Below are 17,072 nucleotides of genomic sequence, written 5' to 3'. Positions count from 1 at the left end.
CTGGCCACTTGCTGATATCTTTATTCCCTTGCTTTCCAACACTTTCCTTAGAGTCACAACCAATCCTGGACCTACTAATTCTTGATTTCTCTGTAGTCCAAAAATATATCTTTCTCAGCCTTGAACCAGTTTTATTTTAGGGTGGTCTAAAGAGTGCTGAAGATTTGCATTCTCTGGGAGAAGTGTTTCTTCTTGGTCATTTTGAGAATTCACAATCTGATTCTGTCCCTCATTGGGGGAGCCATCATCTCAGTGTTCGGTGTTGTGGAGTCAATTTACAGTTAGAAAGTTTTACTTGTATATATCAGCAGAATTTTTTGAACTGTCAAGTTATAGAATCGTACAGGGATTGGTTGGAAAGTGAGATTAATCTGTGCATTGTTCAAAGACAGCAAAAAAGCCTTCATTTGCTAGCGGTGATCTGGTACAGAGAAGGCAGAATCAAAGGCACATACAAAGATAGAATAAGAAACGAGTCCAACAAAGGAATTCCACCATTTGAAAACTTGATCTACAGTGACAGCTCTACAGCGTGAAAAGAGATTGTGGGCTGTAAATTACGGAAAATTGCTCTCTTATAAGAAAAAGAACAAAGGTCATAAATGCTCAGTTATAAAGTATTTAAATGTGCTCCAATAGGAAAGTTTTTAAGCTTTAATTAACATGATTTTAAGGGTAAAGTGGATAGAAGTAGCCTCAGTCTATAAACTCATGCATAATTCAGGAAAAGTCATTTTATTTTTAGGCAAAAAAAATTCTCCTTTGGGATTAGCTACCATACTACTGGTGTTTTTGAGTCTTTTGATTAACAAGTTATGGTTATATGTGACAGTGATATGCGAAATAATAAATTCTAGACCTTGAAATAAATTGAAGATTAGATAGAAACCGTTTAAGAAGAAATTGAATTTGAAGTAGTCTATTGAGCTTTTTCCATCCTTCATTAAGATCCAAGCCACTATTCTATTTGTGCTGTTTTTAATCACTATCCCCATTGTTTCCCTTAAAATCCAGAAACCCATTAAAGCTTGTTTTATTTTTTATTATTTAGAGATACAGCATGGTAACAGGCCCTTCCAGCCTAATGAACCATACCACCCTGTTAGAGCCATGTGGACAATAACTTATTAACCCTTATGTCTGTTGTTTTTAGGAGAAAACTGTAGCACCCGGATTAAATCCACGCGGTCATGGAGGGAATGTCCGAACTCCTTACAGACAGCAGCAGGAATTGAACCTGGGTCGCTGGCACTGTAAAGCATTCCACTAACCACTACACTACCATGCTGTAGTGAACTCAGTGACTGAACTTCACTCTGGGGTAGAGAATTCCAAAGATTCACCCCTCTGTGCATGAAGGCGTTTTATTTTTGCACTAAGCCAATACCCCTCTCTCAGTCTGATATTTATTTGAACAATGAGGTGCTGATAAGACTTGGGTTAAGCAACTGACTTGGCATACCTTTCCCTCTCAGGTTCTCATTCCAGGACTGGAGGACCTGCACATTTTTGTTGCTTATGATCTTGCAGAGCGTAAGTCTCAGATACTCCAACTGCTCAGCGCAACAGCTGGCAAGGAATGTTCAAACGAATCTGATGAATCCGTGGATGAAGCGTACCTGCTCCTCATCAAAGATGATCTGGACACCAGAGAGCAGGAAGGTGCCTGGAAATCGTGGACGGGCCAGTCCATCAAAGTGCTGCCCCAGGTAGAAACTGTGGATACATTGAGAAGCATGCAGGTAAGCAACAATAGGGCACCATTCATAAATAGTTAACCTCAAGAAGCAATTGATAACAGTAGGCAGTAACAGCTTACATTTATATAGCAACTTTCGCATGGGTATAGTGGCATTAATCAGTGGGGGGAAAATGGAGAAAGCAATGTAGGACAGCAGTGGGTCATCAGGACTGTCTGGACTGCCCTGCCATTCAATATGTCCTCTGGGCTAATTTTTGTTGGCCTCGAGACTTCTTCTCTACAAGTTCCTCATAACCCTCAATTCAGTCAATGATCTTCCAAATATTTGTTGATCTCCACCTTAGTGATCCAGAGAATTCTAGAGAAACAGAGAATTCAAGCGATTCCCTTGGAGAAGAAATTTCTGTGTACTTCAGTTTATTAAATGACTCGATTCACATTTTGTAACTTCTCCTTATCTGTGACCCTCCCAAACGAAGAACACCTCTACATTTATCTCAATAATCCCCACAGGATTTTATTTGTTTGAATAAGGGCATCCTTTATTCTTCTGCACTGCAATGCAGACCCAAGCTGTTCAATCTGTCCTGATAGGACAACCCTCTCCTCTCAAGAATTAGCCTGGTGAATTTCCTTTGAACTGCCTTTAGTGTAACTATATCCTTTTTTAGATAAGGGGTCAAAACTATGTGTAGTATTCTCCGTGAAATGTTTACACTGCTGTTGTAGTCTTCTAATGGCTTCTTAGTTGATGGTGAATAACTAGCCTTTACAATCTGCTAACATAACCCTAATATGTTGGTTGGTTGGTTAGGTAATATTTTATCAATCGTATAATATAGCTTGCCACATTTGTGGCCATATCTTGGATTTTAATAAACTGTCACTACCTAATCTACAGAATTATCTTTTGAAAAATGAGTTTGCTTTTCCTCAGATTCGGAATTTATTGCTGGTTGTGATGCAATCTTCTCATCTTGTAAGTCAACGCAAGACCTTTCAACAGTCCATAGAAAATCTAATCTCACTGCACCGTGAGCAGACGTCCAGCCAACCAGTCATAGCCAAAGCTCTGGAGCAGCTGAAGGTATATTCTGTCTTGTTCAGTTTATTTTTATAGCTGTGCTTTAAGACTATGTAATTAGGAACACATCTCACAATGCGAGTTCAATAATTTGAGATGATTCAGTGCTGCTTAGTGAAGCATGGTTTTTAATCTTGTCCCCTTTTACAAGGCTGAAGTGAACATCAGTCATCTTGTTATTTCAGGTTATCAAGTTTGTTCAAAGTCTTGTGAAGTTGTTTTTTTTAACTCCTTACTCTGTTCTTGAGATCAGCAGCAAATGTAGTCCCCATTAGAAGCAAGTCTGTAAGAAATTGATTACAGGGCCAGAAATAGGGGTGGTGCTGTTGTATTGAAATCCCAGCTGAACAAAATTTAGGTGCCTTGCAGCTGAAACACTTGGACGTTCCGAATGCATTGACATTTTAATAATTCTTTAAGGTAGTGAAGTTAAACTGTCACTTGTGTCCCTGAATTCTGGTGCATAATTTTGCTGATTTTTAAAATATATACACTCAATGGCCAGATTATTATCTACACCCCTACACCTCATTAATGCAAATTTCTAATCATGTGGTAACAACTCCATGCATAAAAGCATACAGACATGGTCAAAAGGTTCAGTTGTTGTTCAGACCAAACATCAGAATGAAGAAAAAAATGTGAATGAAGTAACTTTCACCATGCAATGATTATTGGTGCCAGACAGGGTGGTTTGAGAATCTCAGAAATTGCTGATCTGAAATTTTCACACACACCAGTGTCTAGAGTTTACAAAGAAAGGTCTGGAAAAGCAAAAAAAAAAGTCCAGTGAGTGGCAGTACTGTGGGCAAAAATGCACTGTGCAGATGAGTGTTTCTGAACACACAGCATGTCAAATCAGGCCATACTTGTTTCACTCCTGTAACCACTTTATTGTGTATGTATACTCCTGTATCTAATAAAGTGGACACTGAGTGTATGTTTGATAAAGCTGTTTCTTTCTGCACAAATTCATAACTCAGGATGTCTTCCTCAGTAGGATGTTGTTTACTTGTGATGCACAGATGATCTAACATTGGACTACAGATGTAAAACCATTTCAATGTGACACCCAAGCTCAAGTCCTTAAGCAGTGGATATTTTGGTAAAATACAGTCATTTTAGTTTTCCATGTTTAGACCTGGCCTTGACTCAGCAATTTGAAAAGCTCAATATCCTTACGGGAATTATTCTCATGCACACAATCTTTACTAATCATATTATTGTAAATAAAACCTTAGAACTGAGTTCCCGCAGGTCATAGTCCAGATCTCAATCCAATTAAGAATTTGTGGCTGGATTCAAGAAGGGCTGTTCCCTCACGATCCCCATGCAGTCTGTCAGAGCTTGAGCAGTTTTGTAAAGAAGAATGGGGAAAAATTGCAGTGCCCAAATATGGAAAGCTGATAGAGACCTATCCTCACAGACTCAAGGCTGCAATTGATGCCCAAGGTGCATCTACTAAATGCTGGCTTGAAGGAGGCGAATACTTCTGCAATCAATAATTTTGTGCTTTATATTTGTAATTAATTTAGATCACTTTGTAGAGATCTGTTTTCATTTTGACACGAAAGAAGCTCTTTCTGTTGATCATTGTCAGAAAAGAACAAATTAAATCCACTGATTCAATATTGTAAAACAATAAAACATGAAAACTTCTGGTGGGGGGCACTGAATACTTTCTATAGGCACTGTACATAAATTGGTAATTAGTATTGAGTAAGTAAGATGTTCAAGCATTAGATTTTAATTTTAGGTCATTTGTATGTTGGTGGAAAGGACATCATGATGGTAAATCACCTTGAATAGCTGTAGCCCTTCCCACAGTGCTATTAGGCAGGGTGTCTAGGACTGGACCCAACAAAAATGAAGTGGCACATTTCCAAGTGCCGATGGTGTGTGTGGCTTGGAGGGGATCAGTCAATGCTGAAGCTCGCATGAACTTGCTGCCCTCGTCCTCCATGGAAGAGGTTGCAGCAATGGGAGGTGTTGTTAAATTGGCCCTTGTTATTTAACTGTATGGCAGAGCTTTAAGATGAGAGGAGATTTACAAGGCAAGTTATTTTTTAACATTGAGAATGATAGATGCTTGGAACAGGCTGCTGGGAGGATGGTGGTGGCAGTTACACTGACTGTGTTTTGAGTCCTCTTGAGAGACACACTAACAGGTGGGGAATTGATAGACAAAGACCAGGTGCAGGTAGATGGGATTAGTTTGGATTGGCAGTTGGGCTGGCATTGACATTATGGGGCTGTGCAGTATTCTGTATATTTTGTAGATGGCATATACTGAGGACCAGTGATAGGGAGAGTGAAAGTTTAAGGTAGTGGATGGGGGCCAATCAAGCAGGCTGCTTTGTCCTGGATGGTGTTGAGCTTCTTGAGTGTTTTCATCCAGGCAGGAGAGGTGTTATACTCCTAACTTGTAGGTCGGTGGATGGGACAGTCACTGCAGGATACACAACTTCTTAACTTTCCTTCATAACTGCTGTATGTATATGGAGGGCCCAGCTGAGTCTTTGATCAGTGTTGACCAGGATATTGATGGTAGTGAGCATTGAATGTCAAGTGTAGGCAGACAAGCTCTCCTGTTAGTGTGGTTATTGTCGATATGTTTTCGTGTGACGGTAATGTTACTTATTACTCATCAGTCCATGCCTGAATGTCATGCAGGTCCTATTGAATGGTACTTTTGCTAGATGATTGCAAACAAGAGTTGAACAATTTGTTTACACTTCACCCTACTGTGAGCAAACAGTGGAGGTTGTTCAATAGTGTTCACTTTCAGCCTCGGTGGCAGAAAAACTAGATAGTAATAAATGCACCTCATTTCTGTGAACAAGGTGAATAACAAGAGCAAAGTAGCCTTTATTGTTTGTGGGAATTGAAAATTCCCTTCACCTTCCCAAGCAGCAGCTTTTGCAAATTTGCACTGCCCACATAGAGTGCCGTTCTCAATTTTAATTGGTGATACCAGCAGAAGAGATTTCAAGTCAGTGAGAAGCTGAAGGATTTTGGTGGTGATCTTTGTACTGGACAATCTCCCATGTACAATAATGTCCCTCTACCTCGGGTGCAGCTGCTTTGCCGTTGGTACAGGAGGTATCCAGGAGTTATGATGGGCAATGTCATCAGGTATTCCCTCACCAAAAACACGAGATTTTGCAGATGCTGGAAATCTAGAGTAACACACAAAATGCTGAAGGAACTCAACAGGTCTGGCAGTTATCTATAGAGGGGAATAAAGAGGTGACTTTTTGAGCTGAGACCCTTCATCAGGACTTTTTTCCTCTTTTGCCTTATCCCATGTCCCTTGTTCTGGTTTGAGGGAGGCTCTCACTCTGTAAACAATGCTGCTTCCTTCTTTAATATTCATGATTTCTTACGATTGTTTCTCTATTCTTTTCTTAATTTCTCCATCCATAGCTCATGAACCATTGCTTTTGTCTGTAACGAGACCGTCCTCCACTTTTGCCACATCTTAACAGATACCGCAGATGGTAGAAATCTTTTTTTTTTGAAAACTTTTTTTATTGCATTTTTAAGTAGTTACAAAATGAAGTATGGAAAAAAAATGTATATAACCCTTCCCTCCTCCCCTTAACCCCTCCCCCTAACTGCCCTATAGAAAAAAAAGAAAAAGAGAAAAAAAAAAGAAAAGAACGATTGCCTGGTTGTTGGAAGATCTCCACGTGCTCCATGGAATTCGTAATAACTTTAATATGTATATTTGTTTCTTTCCCCAAATAACCAATTGTTTCACCTTCAGAACATCTATAGATTTAATCCTGTCTTTTGTAAATAAGGGCTCCAAATTTTCAGAAATGTTTCATATTTATCTCTTAAATTATAAGTAATTTTTTCTAATGGAGTACAACCATAGATTTCTTTCTTCCAAGAGTCTATACTTAAATACGTATCCGATTTCCAAGTAACTGCAATAGCTTTTTTGGCTGCTGCCAGTGCAATTTTTATAAATTCTTTCTGGTATTTATTTAGTTTGAGTTTTGGTTTTATCCCTTCAATATCACCTAATAAGAGTAATATTGGATTATGAGGAAATTGTGTTCCTGTAATTTGTTCCAATGAAAGTCTTAAATTTGTCCAAAAAGGTTGAATTTTAGAACAAGACCATGTAGAATGTAAAAAAGTACCAGTTTCCTGGTTACATCGGAAACACTGATCCGATAAGTTTGGATTTAATTTATTTATTTTTTTGTGGTGTAAAATATAATTGATGTAGAAAATTATACTGCACTAATCTTAACCGAACATTTATTGTATTTGTCATACTATCAAGACATAGTCTTGACCAATTTGTTTCTTCAATTTTAATATTCAAATCACTTTCCCATTTTTGTCTTGACTTATGGACTCCTTGTTTAATTGCCTGTTTTTGAATCAAATTATAAATTATAAATCAAGATATAAATTTTTTAATATTTCCTTTTTGAATTAAAATTTCTATTTCATTAGGTTTCGGCAATAATATTGTTTGACCTAATTTTTCTCTTAAATAAGCCCTTAATTGAAAGTAACAAAATAAAGTGTTATTTGATACTTTGTATTTATTCTTTAATTGATCAAATGACATTAATATACCTCCTTCAAAACAATTCCCTATATATCTAATCCCTTTTTGAATCCAATTATATAAAAGTTGATTGTCCATTGTGAAAGGATTAAGTCTATTTTGAATTAAAGATCTCTTTGCTAATAAAGATTTTTTTTGTCTCATCATCAACATTTATCTTATTCCATAAATCAATCAAATGTTTTAATATAGGAGATTCTTTCTTTTCCCGTATCCATTTAGATTCCCATTTGTATATAAAATCTTCTGGTACGTTTTCTCCTATTTTATCTAGTTCTATTCTAACCCATGCCGGTTTATCTTTCTCGAAAAAAGATGCAATAAATCTAAGTTGATTTGCTTTATAATAATTCTTAAAATTTGGAAGTTGTAATCCTCCTAGATCAAATTTTTCCAACGATATTCTTAACATCTTACCTTTCCAGAGAAATTTCCTCACATATTTGTTTAACTCTTGAAAAAACTTCTGGGGTAATTGTATTGGTAATGATTGAAATAAATATTGTAGTCTAGGGAATATATTCATTTTTATAGTATTTACTCTACCTACTGATGTTATTGGTAATGCCATCCATTTATCAAGATCTTCCTGAATCTTTTTCAAAAGTGGTAAATAATTTAATTTGTATAAGTTTTTTTATGTCATTATCAACTCTTATACCTAGATATTTTATACCATTTGCTGGCCATCTAAATAGAGTTATTAATCAACATTGATTATAATCTCCTTTAGTAAGAGGTAAAATTTCACTTTTATCCCAATTTATTTTATAACCCGATATTTTCCCATATTCTTCTAATCTATAAGATAATTTGCGTAGTGAATGTAATGGATCTGTTAAATAAAGTAGAACATCATCAGCAAATAAGTTAATCTTGTATTCTTCCTGATTAACTCTGAAACCCTTAATATCTGGGTCCATTCTAATTAATTCAGCTAGTGGTTCTATTGCCAACACAAACAAAGCAGGTGATAATGGGCAACCTTGCCTAGTTGATCTTGTTAACTGAAATGATGTTGAAATTTGACCATTTGTCACTACTTTAGCTTTGGGATTAGTATTTTAAGGTTTTAATCCATTTTATAAATGATGTTCCTAATCCATATTTTTCCAATACCTTAAATAAAAAATCCCATTCCAATCTATCAAATGCTTTTTCTGCATCTAAAGCAACTGCCACATTCATTTCCTCCCTCTTTTGCGCTAAATGGATTATACTAAATAACCAGGTTACATTATCTGCCGATTGTCTATTTTTGATAAATCCTGTTTGATCCATATGCACTAATTTTGGTAAGCATTTAGATAATCTATTAGATAAGATTTTTGCTATTATTTTATAATCGGTGTTTAGTAAAGAAATAGGTCTATATGATGCTGGTTTTAAAAGGTCTCTATCTTTTTTTGGCAATACTATTAAAATAGCTGTTGAAAAAGATTCTGGAAGTTTATGCATTCTTTCCACTTGATATATTAACTCCATAAAAGGAGGAATTAATAAATCTTTAAACTTTTTATAAAATTCAGGTGGAAAACCATCTTCTCCTGGAGATTTATTACTTTGAAGTGATCCTAAAGCTTCCTCAACTTCCTTCAATGTAAAAGACGTATCTAATCCCTTCTGTTCTTCTGTATTTAATTTTGGAAGAGTTATTTGTGATAAAAATTCTTCTATCTTAACATCATCATTCTTTGATTCTGATTTATACAACTCAGAATAAAAATTCTTAAAAGCCTCATTAATTTCTAGAGGCTTATAAGTAATTTCATTCACTTTTGTTCGAATTGCCTTTATTGTTTTGGATATCTGATCTGTTTTTAACTGCCATGCAAGAACTTTATGTGATCTTTCACCTAGTTCATAATATCTCTGTTTAGTTCTCATAATTGCTTTTTCTGTTCGATATGTCTGGAGTGTATTATATTTTAACTTATTAATAAGTTGTCTTCGTTTTTCTTCTGTCATATTTCTTTGAGATTCTTTTTCTAATTTTATAATCTCTTTTTCCAATTGATCTATTTCTATCATATATTCCTTCTTAATTTTAGAAGTATAACTTATTATCTGGCCTCTCAAATATGTTTTCATTGCTTCCCACAATATAAATTTATCATCAACTGAATGTAAATTTGTATCTAAAAAGAACTGAATCTGCTTTTTCATAAAATCACAAAAATCTTGACGTTTTAGTAGAATTGAATTAAATCTCCATCTATAAATTGATTCCTCTTTATCTATCATTATCATTGTCATTATTAAAGGAGAGTGATCAGACAATATTCTTGCTTTATATTCCACATTTTTCACTCTATCTTGAGTATTTGTTGATAATAGGAAAAAATCTATCCTTGAGTATGTTTTATGTCTATTTGAATAGAATGAATAATCCCTTTCTTTTGGATTGATTCTTCTCCAGATATCAATCAAATTTAAATCTTTCATCAATGATAGAGTTAATTTTGCTACTTTTGATTTTGTAATAGCCTTTGTTGATCTATCTAAAACTGGATCTAAACAAAAATTAAAATCTCCACCTATTAATATTTTAATCATGTGCATTAGCCAAATTCAAAAAGACCTCCTGTATAAATTTTACATCATTTTCATTTGGTGCATAAATATTCATAAGAGTCCATAGTTCTGAAAAAATTTGACAATGTATAATTAAATATCTTCCTGCGGAATCAGTTAATACATTTTGTATTTTAATTGGTAAATTTTTATTAACCAAAATTGCAACTCCTCTCGCCTTTGAGTTAAATGAAGCTGCAATAACATTTCCAACCCAGTCTCTTTTTAATTTCTGATGTTCTATATCTGTTAAATGAGTTTCTTGTAAGAAAGCTATATCTATTTTCATTTTTTAAATATATGTTAAAATTCTTTTTATTGGTCCATTAAGCCCATTAACATTAAAACTTAAAAAATTCAATAGATTAGTCATTATTTTTAATTATGTTACTCCAATCTATAATAATACCTAATCTTTCAACTTTCATTGTATCCTGGGAAATCTTTTTAGAAGTCTCCATGTTGCTATGTGTGTCCCCACCAATCATCCAGGCAAAAGAATAGAAGAAAAATAGAAAATAAAGAAAAAAACAAAACACCCCCCTACTAATGTTGTGAAAGAAAAAAACACAACATTACCCCCCTCTATTGTACAGGTCATGGCAATCGCCATGATTACACACGTGAATCCCGTAGCAACCGATTCAAAGCTCCCCAGCCCCCCCGCAACATAAAAAGTATATATATAAAAAAAACATACTATTCTCAGTTATTATTTCTAAAATTTTACTTTTCTCCCTTATATCATCCTTAAATGTCCATCAGTTCCATTCGCTATCTCTGTCTTCATCTTTAACCATTACATTTAAAAGTCTCTACGTTTAATTAGCAAAGAGATGGGAGTTTTTGTGCGAACACCTCCGCTTCTCGATAATCAGGAAAAAATCTTTTTCCCTCCTCCAAAAAAATTATCAGTGTTGCTGGGTGACGCATTAAAAACTTATAACCTTCTTTCCATAAAACATTTTTAGCTGGATTGAATTCTTTCTTTCTCTTCAAAAGGTTATAACTTATATCAGGATAAAAAAGAACTGGTTTCTCTGCTATCATCAATGGACCTTTTCTTCTTTTAGCACCTTGGGCAGCCGCCTTCAAAATCTTTTCTTTATCCTGGTATCTTAAACATCTTATCAAAATTGATCGCGGATTTTGATCATCTTGAGATCTTGGTCTTAATGCTCTGTGCACCCTTTCAATCTCAATTGAAGTTTCTTCTCCCATTTCCCATTTTTCAGGAATCCATTTTTGAAAAAAATTTATTGGGTCTTCTCCTTCCGTACCTTCTTTAACTCCAACAATTTTAATATTGTTGCGTCTACTAAAATTTTCGAGCTTATCAATTTTTCCCACGAGTTGTTTTCTTTCTGATGTCCAGGCATCATTATCATCTTCCATCTTCTTCATTCTGCCATCAATTTCTTCCACTTTGACTTCAAAATCTGTAATTTTCTTTTCCATTTTTTCCTGTTTCTTTGTCATTTTATCAAACATAGCCTCCATTTTTGTTATTTTTTCTTTAATTACTTTTAATGCATTTAATTTTTCTAATTTATGCATTATTTGCCTCAAAGTCTTTTTTGTATTTTCAGAGGAACTTTCATCTCCATCTTCGTCTGATTTTTCCAGAGAGTCCGTCTCTCTCTCAGACTCACTTTCACTGTCGGTTTCAGTCGTTGCTGGGTTTTGTAGTTCTGGTTGCACTCGTTTGCGCATGCTTGTTCCTTTACGCATGCGCAGTTCTCGTTGATCCTTTCCTTTAGAAATGGCCGATGCTGCCGCGGTCTCCTGTTCTGTTTCACCGGTGGTGTGTTGTACCTGAGTCCGCGGTTCTTCGGTAGAAGTAGGCCTTGATTCTGTTCCAACTTGAGCGGTCTTCGCGGAAGTAGTTTTCTTCATCCTCTGTTTATGAGGCATAGCTTAAAACAATCCAGAGTAGTTTATGAGTAACCTTAAAAAAGTATTGATTGACTTTTCTTCACTTAAACATTAATTTATTAACTTTTTTACGGGAGGGCTGAGTTCCAGCGTCTCGATCCTACATCATCACGTGACGTCCCCCCAGATGGTAGAAATCTGAAATAAAATGGAATGTTGAAAAACTTGGCAAGTCAAGCAACAGAATTAATTAAGTGTTTCTCTCCCCAAAGAGCTGCATGATCTGCTGAGTGTTCTATTATTTTCTATACTGTTAATGAGAACATCTTGCCTTTTGAATGGGACTTCCTTGGTCTTTCCTCCTTCTCTGCCACATGGGTTCAACAGTAATGCCTTTCCTTGAATCTGTCAATAGACAATAGACAATAGGTGCAGAAGTAGACCATTCGGCCCTTCAAGCCTGCACCGCCATTTTGAGATCATGGCTGATCAACTACTATCAATACCCGGTTCCTGCCTTGTCCCCATATCCCTTAATTCCCCTATCCAGAAGATACCTATCTAGCTCCTTGAAAGCATCCAGAGAATTGGCCTCCGCTACCTTCCGAGCCAGTGCATTCCAGACCCCCACAACTCTCTGGGAGAAGAAGTTTTTCCTTAAATCTGTCCTAAATGACCTACCCCTTATTCTCAAACCATGCCCTCTGGTACTGGATTCTCCCAGCATCTGGAACATATTTCCTGCCTCTACCTTGTCCAATCTTGTCATTTTATCTTTCCTGTCCGTTGCGATTGTGTGACACAATCCAGGTTCTCTTGTTTGTGTATAACTTGTGATTCTGCTCAGTAAATTTGAGCTTGAATGGAAAAGGCAAGGATGAGAGAAGCCTTGATAATCTGTGCTTCAGTAGCTCCCATAGAGTACGTTTTGATGCTTGGCCGACCCTGACAAGCCTAGTCTTTCTGTTGAATTTATTTGTGGACTGGTTTAGAATTAAATCGGTGAAGTTCAAATCCTCTATGGTCACTGTAAATTACTTGCTTTTTGGAGCTTCCTCTACTTTGATTATTCATAATTAGTGTTCCACCCACCCCTTCATCCCTTTAGGGCTTAGGGTCATTCCCATGATATGATACAAGGAAACAGCTGATTCCAACCTACTCATCCATTATTGTGAACATCCAATTGACTAATCTTCTGGTGTTTTACATCTAATTTCTGACTAATAATTTTACTTTCCCTGACATTGCTGTCTGTTCTTCAGCCTGTAAATGTCAACTCCTTACAATAATGCCCTAAGAGGTGACTCTCTTCTCATGCTGTGAAAAGAGTAAAGAGCAGAAACTATCATTGAGAATGTCACTTCATTATCAACAAAAAGCTGATGGAATGAGGCCAGTTCCTGTCACTAAAAAAAACTAACCATATCTTCCTCTTCACTATCATTTTCATTGCCAATGTTCTGTTGCTGCTTTGATGTGTTTATTACGAATTTTGAAGGAACAAAGAAAATGCTTCCTAGTTTCCAAAATTAAATACTTCAGTAAACAGTACTTTAAATACCAATTTCCTATTTTTAGCAGCTTTGCCATGTTATAATTTTGAGTGTGTTTATAAATGGACCCAATCCTTTTATTTTGTTACATGCCCTTCATGTGATCATTTTTATGAGTACTTGCATTCCAAGAAGGTACTACAAAGTTAATGAAATGTTGCCACTAGGGTTTCACTCTGAAAACTTATTTATGTTAATTTTACTACCTTCTATAAAACTACGTGTTTTCCTTAAATGTTTTTGGAGTGCCTCATTTCGAGAATCCAGAAAATATGTGATTAGAAAATAATTAAGAAACATGAGAACAACCCACAAAATGTTGGAGGAACTCAGCAGGCCAGGCAGCAACTATGGAAAAGAGTACGTCGATGTTTCCGGCTGAAACCCTTCATCAGGACTGGAGAAAAACAGATGAGTCAGTGTAAGTGGAGGGGGAGGTGGCAGGTGAGGAAGAAGCACATGGTGATGGGTGAAACCAGGAAGCGGGAGGGGTGCAGTAAAGAGCTGGGAAGTTGATGAAAGGTACAGGGCTGGAGAAGGGAAAACTAATAGGAAAGGACAAGCCCGTGGAAGAAAGAAAAGAGAGGAACACCAGAGGGAAGTGATAGGCAGGTAAGGAAGTAAGGTGAGAGAGGGAAAACAAGATGGGGAATGTTGAAGGAGTGGAGGGGGTCATCACTGCAAGTTTGAGAAATTGATGTTCATGCCATCAGGTTGGAGGCTACCCATACGGAATATAAGGTGTTGCTTAGTAGAGACATTAGAGACCATGGACTGGCGTGTTGGAATGGGAAGTGGAATTAAAATGAGTGGCCACTGGTGGATCCTGCTTTTTCAGGCAGACGGAGTGTAGGTGCTTAGCAAAGTGGTCTCACAATCTGTGTTGGGTCTTATCAATGTACAGGTGGCTGCACCAGATACAGTAGATGACCCCAACAGACTCACAGTTGAGGTGTCGCCTCACCTGGGAGGTCTGTTTGGGACCTGGAATGGTGAGGGAGGAGGTATAGAGGCAGGTGTGGCACTTATTCTGCTTGAAAAGACAAGTGCCAGGTGGGCGATCAGTAGGGAGGGATGAATGGTCAAGGGAGTTGCATAGGGAGAAATCCCTGCAGAAAACAGAAAGTTGGGGCATGGGAGGGAAAGATGTGCTTGGTGGTGGGATCCCATTGAAGATGATGGAAGTTATGGAGAATTAAGTACTGGATGTGGAAGCTGGCGGAGTGGTAGGTGAGGTCTCCCTCCTGGCACTTATCCTTGCAAGAGAACAAGTGCTTTCACTTATGCCTACATCTTCTCCCTCATTACCAATCCCAGCCCCAATCTGTCCTTCTGGGTGTGAGTTTGTTAAGGTCATCTACTGTATCCTGTACTTCTGGTGTTGCCTCCTGTATGTTGGTCAGACGTGACATAGATTAGGAGACCGCTTCGCCGAGCACCTACACTCTGTCCACCAGAAAAAGCAGGATCTCCCAGTGGCCACTCATCTTAATTCCACTTTCCACTCCCATTCTGACATGTCAGTCCATGGCCTCCTTTACTGTCGTGATGAGGCTACACTCAGGTTGGAGGAGCAATACCTATATTCCGCCTGGGTAGCCTCCAGCCTGATGGCATAAATGTTGCTTTTCGAACTTCTGGTAATGCCCCCCTTCACCATTCCTCATTCCCTTTCCCCTCGCTCTCCTTATCACCTTACCTGGCTCTCACCTCCCTCTGGTGTTCTTCCCTTTTCTTTCTTCCATGACTTTCTGTCCTCTCTTATCAGACTCCCATTTCTCCAGCCTTGTATCTCTTTCACCTGTCAACTTCACTCCACTCCCTTCCAGTTCCACCTATCACCTTGTGTTTCTTCCTTCCCTCCCTCTGCCTTCAAACTCTGACTCCGCATCTTTTTCTTTCCAGTCCTGATGAAGGGTCTTGGCCCGAAATATCGACAGTACTCTGTTCCATAGTTGCTGCCCGGCCTGCAGAGTTCCTCCAGCATTTTGTGTGTATTGCTTGGATTTCCAGCATTTGCAAATTTTCTGTTGTTTGTGATTGAAACATGTGAGAGAACCATTTTAATGAGCGTTGATCTAAAGTTCATAGTTTATTCAACACCAGTGTTTCATAATAATCAATTCAATTCTCAATAGTCATTCAATCCTTGTATTCCAAGTGGTTAACAACCTCAAGTGCTCAAAATTTGAACTGTGTAAGGGCACATCCTTTCATTGTTTGTATATTTCATTGTCCTTGAAGTATTTATTTGAACAAAATATCTTAAACCTAACGATTTGCATTTGAATTTTAGCATGCAGCATTGCAGCTATGCAACCGGATTAGCAATGCTATTGACAGAATTGACAAGATGTTTAATTCTGAGTTTGAGGCTGAAATGGACGAATCTGAATGTGCAACTTTACAGCAATACTACAGAGAAGCTATGATTCAAAGCTATAACTTTGGGTTTGAGGTAAGGTTTCTGAAATTGTTTTTTTTAAAGAAAATGTTAATTGCAGAAGACTTAATTTCCAAAATACCTAAGAGATTTCATCTGTAGGCATACAAAGGATAGATAATTTTCTATCATCGTATTCATCACTGTTTTCAGATCCTGTAGCATCTTTACATACTGACAGATAAGGTTTGTTATCTTAGATGTTCTCTGTTTCTAATACTCAGAGCATTTAATCAATCTGATTTAATTTTTACCTTCATGTCTCCAGTATCACAAGGAGGTTGTGCGGTTGATGTCTGGAGAATTCAGGCAAAAGATTGGAGACAAATTTATCAGTTTTGCTAGAAAATGGATGACCTTTGTGCTCACAAAATGTGAAAGTGGGAGGGGAACAAGACCCAGGTTAGAAATGTTCCCTTTCATACAATCCTGATTTTGGCAGTCTCTTGCTACCAGGCAAGTGATTATCACTGTTGTAATGTTATGTTCTTTTTGCAGATGGGCAACCCAGGGATTTGACTTCCTTCAAGCAATTGAACCAGGATTTATCTCAGCTCTTCCAGAAGATGACTTTTTGGTAAGTAGTTGTTTTTATTTGGAAGCAAACCACTCTGCTTTCCTATATAAAATCATGGCTACAGATAGGGTAAATGTAAGCAGGCCTTTTCCAAACAGGTTGGATGAGACTAGAATGAGAGGTCATAGGTTAATGGTGAAAGGTGAAATGTTTAAGGGAACTACTTCACTCAAGGTGGTGAGAGTGTGTAACAAGATGCCAATGGAAGTTGTGGATGTGGGTTAGATTTCAACATTTTGAAGGCAGTTGGATTGGTACGTGCATGGGAGGGGTATGGTGCGGGTGCAGGTCAACGGGACTAGGCAGAGTAATAGTTCAGCGTGGACTAAGTGGGCTAAAAAGCCTATTTCTGTGCTGTATTGTTCTGTGGCTCTATGAAGATCTGTGTGAATGTCACAGAAACTGGTGGTTATGCTGAATGTTTTGTCAGTGAATTAACTAACTGGTCGTTCTTAGAGGCTTTGTGTTAGAGGCCCAACACAGGCCTTGTGTTTTGCTGTCTTCCCAATAAATACTGTATATTTGAGGGTTTTTTGGTTTATCAGATGTCACTATACATTAGTGATCATTCTTGGATTGCTGCTGTTCTTGGCCTGGATTTGGACTGGTTATCAAAGTGACTTCTAGTCCTCCTTCCTTTTTCACCTTACACCTTGTGTAAGTGGAA

General features: G+C 37.3%; 1 protein-coding gene across 4 annotated transcripts in view; it reads left to right on the top strand.

The window, feature by feature from the left end:
- The window catches only part of map3k4 (mitogen-activated protein kinase kinase kinase 4), a 217,620-nt gene that overhangs the window by 158,466 nt on the left and 42,082 nt on the right, over positions 1-17,072 (top strand). For all 4 annotated transcript variants that reach the window (XM_059986481.1, XM_059986483.1, XM_059986480.1 and 1 more), the window contains 5 exons: positions 1,476-1,742; positions 2,640-2,789; positions 15,682-15,843; positions 16,097-16,230; positions 16,327-16,405. In XM_059986481.1, the coding sequence (XP_059842464.1) occupies positions 1,476-1,742; positions 2,640-2,789; positions 15,682-15,843; positions 16,097-16,230; positions 16,327-16,405 (792 nt within the window). The remainder of the gene's footprint in view (positions 1-1,475; positions 1,743-2,639; positions 2,790-15,681; positions 15,844-16,096; positions 16,231-16,326; positions 16,406-17,072) is intronic.

The sequence above is a fragment of the Hypanus sabinus genome, chromosome 12, assembly GCF_030144855.1.
Source record: "Hypanus sabinus isolate sHypSab1 chromosome 12, sHypSab1.hap1, whole genome shotgun sequence".
Lineage (NCBI taxonomy): Eukaryota > Metazoa > Chordata > Chondrichthyes > Myliobatiformes > Dasyatidae > Hypanus > Hypanus sabinus.
The sequence above is the reverse complement of the archived record's forward strand: the minus strand, read 5'-3'. Positions and strand labels throughout refer to the sequence as shown.